The sequence below is a fragment of the Octodon degus genome, unplaced genomic scaffold, assembly GCF_000260255.1.
Source record: "Octodon degus isolate 3935 unplaced genomic scaffold, OctDeg1.0 scaffold00093, whole genome shotgun sequence".
Classification (NCBI taxonomy): Eukaryota; Metazoa; Chordata; class Mammalia; order Rodentia; family Octodontidae; genus Octodon; species Octodon degus.
In genome coordinates this window covers 4,314,820-4,320,403 of record NW_004524669.1, presented here as the reverse complement: position 1 = coordinate 4,320,403, position 5,584 = coordinate 4,314,820, and the positions used below count along the sequence as shown (strand labels likewise).

Below are 5,584 nucleotides of genomic sequence, written 5' to 3'. Positions count from 1 at the left end.
TGCATTGAGCTAATTCCCAGCTCTTTTTTTCTTGGTCTTTTTGAGACAGGGTCTTACGATGCAGTTCACGCTGGCCTTTGTAGCTCACTTTGTAGCCTAGGCTGGTCTTGAACAAAGATCCTCCTGCCTCAGCTTCCGGAGTGCTGGGAACACAGGTGTGCACCACCATACCCACATTTGTCTCTTTCCCTCCCTTTTTCAAAACTCCCTAGGCTGAGACTGAACTTGCCGCAGCCTCCCAGTGCACTAAGATTATAGATATATGTCACCATGCCCAGCTGAGTCTCCTTTTTGAAAACTGATAGGAAATATCTATGAATCAATACCTAAGAAGGAAAACAGGAAGGCCTCTCAAGACTGCAGCAGGCTAGATGGAGGCCATTGGCCATCAAGGTCATGTTGGGGAGGGTCTTCCCCATTCCAAAGCCTCCCTCCCAATTCAACTCTCTGACACGAGAGGACATCACAAAACCTCAGTCAGGAAATAGCATATGGCTGTAGTATGGGAAAAAATACCAACATTGCTAGGTGTGCTGGCACATGCCTGTGATCCCAGCGCTCAGGAGGTTGAGGCAGGAGGATCCCTGCAAGTTCAAGGCTAGCCTGGACTACATAAAATAATTAAATTAGAATAAAATAAAATAAACTTTCTGGCCATCCTGGCTACCTACCCTGCCTCGAGGACCATTGGCAGAACAATCTCTCCCACTTCCCCCAGCACATTTTCTCACAAACAATTCATTTAGTCAGGTAGAACTTCTACAGATGGAATCAAAAAGCATTGCAATACAGAAAACAAATCCATAGAAATGTAGCACATGAGGGAGGTTTTGTGTATGTTTGTATGGAAATAGTTACAAAAACAATGCTCTAACAATCAGCCATAGCAGCCCAGGCTGCAAGAAATACACTAGCCATCACCATCTCAAGCCAACCTGGCTCTCCCAAGACACCTACATCTATGACCACAGAGAAGATACTGTTTGGCATACCATAAAGTAGGCCAAATATAAAGGCCAGAGATGTCATGGCTTCCTCAGCAAGAGAAATAGCTCAGTCACATCCAAAAGCAATAGACCAGTGGGCCTGCCCCTTAGGTCAGTTCTTTAAGTGCCTGCTTCAACAAAAGCAATTAAAAAAAAAAAAAAGCAATAGACCCTTACCCTACACTGTCATTCGTGGGACTAACCATGGTCACATCTACGGAGACAACACCTGCATATGTGAATGTCCAACAAAGTACAAGAGTTTGAATCTATTTTTAATCCCATCCATCCACTCCCTCAGCTTGGAATCACATCCCTACCCACAACTGGTGCCCTTAAAGGATGCCGGGAAGTGTTTATGCTTCAGGGCAGTTCACAGGGAAGGAGAGATGGTTGCACCAAAATTCATGTCTCAGCTTTATTAGCATCCTCATGGGGGCTCCTCTGTACAATGAAGAATGAAGGGGAACCCCCTCCAAGACAGTGCAGAGACCCAAGACAGGACCTGACTGTCAGCAAAGGTTCGGGTTGACCGGAGGATGGCAACCAAAAAAGAAGGAAGCCAAGAGCCACCTTTCCAAAGTCTCACCAAGAACCTAGAGCAGGCTCAGACTCCCCAGGGCCTGACAATACAGTCCCTAGAAGCCAAGGTCTGGAAGCCTGGAGTGCCCCCACAGCTCCAGCAGGCCTATAGGGCAAGGGTGTCTTTGATAAGCCTGCGCATGGTGGTAGTGACCGAGGTGCCCAGGGCATCAGTGATCTGGAAGGAGATCTTATAAAGGTAGGGCTGCACGTCCCGCAAGCCTGTGTCAAACACATTGTCCACCTCCGACTGTGTAGGCATCTTGGGCAGGTACTCGTGCCGGTTCATCACCTCCACAATGTTGATGATCTTCTCACAGAGCTTCTCGCCCACCTTCTCCCGGCAGATTTGCCGCTCCTGCTCTGTGGCCAGGGCCACCACGTGCACCTTGACTGTCCACACTTCCCACGGGATGCACTCATCTGAGAAAGGCCACCGAGATTTCTTCTTCTGATAGAACTCCAAGGACATCTGCCCCAACCCATCGCCACCTGAGTTTCGCAGTGCATCCTGGGGAAGAAGAGGCAACAGATGAGCAGGCCAAGGCCTTAAAAAACTCTCTCCCTATTGTGCCTAAGCCCCAGGGCATTACATGTACCTAGTTCTTATTAGTCCTTTAGAGATGACAGAGAATGAGATCCAGAAAGTATAGAGCACTTGTGTAAGGTGATACAGCAAACTGTCAGCCTGAAATTGAATGGTTCAACCAAACCAATACCACATACCTCCTAAGCCAAATTTCTTCAGCTTTGTGTTGTTTGAGACAGGGTCTCACTATGTGTATCAAGCTGGCACTGAACTCACTATGTATGTAGTCCAGGTTGGCCTCAAACGTGGTGATCTTCCTGCCTCAGAGGCTTGATTGCTGGGATTATAGGTGTGTACCACTACACCCAGCATCAGCTTTTTTTTTTTTTTTTTTTTTTTGGCAGAACCGGGGATTGAACTCAGACTCTTGCGCTTGCTAGGGAAGCGCTTATTCCACTGAGCCATCTCCCCGGCCCCCCAGCATCAGCTTTGTTAACCACTTACCAGTCCAATTATTTAAATACAGAATGGCCTTTTTGTTTGTTAATTATAGTAAATATAAAAGTGACGATTTCACCAAATTTATTCAATACAAGAATTCACGGCTGGTGAGATGGCTCAGTGGTCTAAAGCACCTACTTGGAACAAGCTTGGCAAAACACGGACCGCAGTTCGATCCCCCGGCACCACATACCAGCCAGCCCCGCCCCCAGGTGGGCTGAGCTGGCCATACACACACACACACCCACACACACAAATAAATAAATGTTTAAAAAAAAAAGAATTCACTAAACCTGACATGGTGGTGCACCTGTAACCCCAGCACTTGGGAGGCTGAGGCAGAAGGATGGCTGCAAGTTAAGAGACCAGCCTAGAGTACACAGTCAGACCCAGTCTTAAAACAAACAAAAAAGAACTGACTGGTTGAAAGGACACCCAGGGACACTCAGGGTAAACTGCTAAATGCTTAAGAATTGATATTAGCTCCTCAGACATAGTGGCACACACCTATAATCCCAACTACATGAGAAGATGAGACAGGAGCCTTGAGAGTTTGAAGCCAGCCTGAACAACTGAGTGATACCTATCCCAAAGTAAAAATGTAAAAGGGCTGCAGGTGTAGTTCAGTTGCAGAGTGTCTGCCTAGCATGATGAGGTCCTGCAGTTCAATCCCCAGTGCCTCCCCAAAAAAGAAAAGAAAAACTGACCTTACAGGACTTATTCTGGACTATAGAAACTTAAATCTATCCCAGGAACTTTTCTTTTTTTTTTGCAGTGCCAGGTACTGAACTCAGGACTCTGTGCTTGCCAAGCAGGTGCTTATGCCACTGAGCTATATCCCCTGCCCCTATCCCAGGAACTTTTAAACAATCCACTGGCTTCTCTCAACAACCCGTGATGCAGGTATATGAAAGCCTCCATTTTGCTAAAGCAAAATGAGGCTGAGAAAAGGGAGGTAATTTGCCAAAGCCACTTGCCTATGAATAGCTGTATCAGGGATGATTCGACTCTAGACTGTTCAATTTCAAAACCTTTTCCATCTTCACATTAAGGGCTTTCTCCTTCCATAATCCAAGTCCCTATCCTTCAAAACACTCTCCAACATCTCCTTCTCCCCAGATAATCCTATTAGCCTTCTCCATTGCCAATTATACAGTGCTAACTTACTTTATTTTTTTTATTATTTTTTTAAATATATATTTTTTAATTTTTATTTATTTATTTGTGTGTGACTGTGTGTGGCCAGCTCAGCCCACCAGGGGGCGGGGCTGGCTGGCATGTGGTGTTGGCGCGCGGTCCATGTGCTTTGCTAAGCTTGTTCTAAATAGGTGCTTTAGACCACTGAGCCATCTCACCAGCCCCGCTAACTTATTTTATAACAATCCACTGTCATAGTTTTTTTTTTTAAAGGGAGGCAATAAAAATAAACAAATATTTTAAAAAGCAGCAAAAGCTAGTCATGGTGACACATGCCTGTAATCCCAGCACTTGGGAGGCTGAGACAAAACTAGAAGCTTGAGGCCAGACTAAAGTACACAGTGAGACACTCTCAACAAACAAAGGGTTGGAGAGATGGCTCAGTAGACTAAGTGCTCACCTGGCAAGTGCAGAGTCCTGAGTTCAAACCCTGGTAACAACAACAACAACAAAAAAGCAGGGAGTAGGAACTGTAAGGCCTAGTGACCTTTGTTGTAAAAGGAAGCCAAGGAACAGAATGAGGAAGGGAATCTGAAGGACAGACCATACCTGGCTCTTTTCCTCTGAGAAGAAAATGGGACCAACTAGCCCAATAATTTTTTTTTTTTTTTTTTTTTTTTTTCAGAACCAGGGATTCAACTCAAGACCCCTGCACTAGGCCAGGGAAGCGCTGATTCCACTGAGCTATCTCCCCAGCCCCTAACCCAATAATTCTGCGTATTCCACTCCAAGGATGCAGGTGTCCTCTACACTACCCTTTGACCAGGAACCTGAAGCACCTTTCCATCTGAGTTAGTCCCAACCCAGAAGGTAAGGATACCTGCCACAGGGGCCAGAGGGTTCGATCCCCGAGCCTGCCTGCAGTGCCAGTCCCGCCCCCAGGACAAGCTGAGCAGGCAAATGAGACTGGACATGATGGCGCACACCTGTAATCCCAGCTCTTGGGAGGCTGTAACAGGTAGATCTCTACGAGTCTGATCTAGTAGTGAGACCCTGAACACCCTGTAGACCCTTCCCTAAAATACAAACAAACAAACAGGGTCTGCAATGCAGTTTAGGCTGCCCACTTTGGGGCCCAGGCTGCTGGTCTTAAACTTACAATGATTCCCCTGCCTCAGTTTTGAGTGTTAAACCATGCCCAGCTGCCCACCCTGACTGTTTTGTTTTTGGCTTTTTTTTCCTAGCAGAACTGGAGATTGAACTCAGGCCCTTGTGCTTGCCAGGCAAGCGCACCCTGACTGTTAACAGCTAACAATTTTACACTGTTTATTGTGCACCATGCTGTTCCAAGCTGGACCCATTTGATTCCCACTACAGCCCTATGAGTAAGGTATGACACCAGCTTTCCAATCTCATCCACTGTGGAGCCATTTGGCCAAGTCACAGCCTTGGCAGATGGCAGGGCTGAATCTAGTATGTGCCTTAACCCTGCTCCACATGCCTCTGAGATATCTGGAGGACAGAGGGATAAATCCCACTGCTTCTCTCACAGGTGGCTAGGAACCATGAATATGCCCTTTCAGGGCTTCCTGTGGCCCAGAGGGTCTACCTGAAACAGGACCTCCCCTCTCAATGGGCACACAGCATAAAGCAGGGGGTGGGGGTAGGGGCACCCTCTGCAGACAGACATGAAACAAAAATCAGACATGCCCTCAAAAAATAAAAACTAAAGGGGAGCCAGGGAGATGGCTCAGTGGAATAAGCACTTCCCTGGCAAGTGCAACGGCCTGAGTTCAATCCCCGGTTAGGCAAAAAAAAAAAAAGAAAGAAAGAAAGAAAGAAAGAAAGA

The 5,584-nt window shown here is 46.7% G+C and overlaps 1 protein-coding gene across 5 annotated transcripts in view; it reads right to left on the bottom strand.

Annotated features, from left to right (window-relative positions):
* Positions 1 to 1,392: 1,392 nt before the first annotated feature.
* The window catches only part of Atg101 (autophagy related 101), a 9,803-nt gene continuing 5,611 nt past the window's right edge, over positions 1,393 to 5,584 (bottom strand). For all 5 annotated transcript variants that reach the window (XM_023722618.1, XM_004637843.2, XM_023722620.1 and 2 more), the window contains exon 4: positions 1,393 to 2,079. In XM_023722618.1, the coding sequence (XP_023578386.1) occupies positions 1,675 to 2,079 (405 nt within the window). In that variant the 3' untranslated portion in view covers positions 1,393 to 1,674. The remainder of the gene's footprint in view (positions 2,080 to 5,584) is intronic.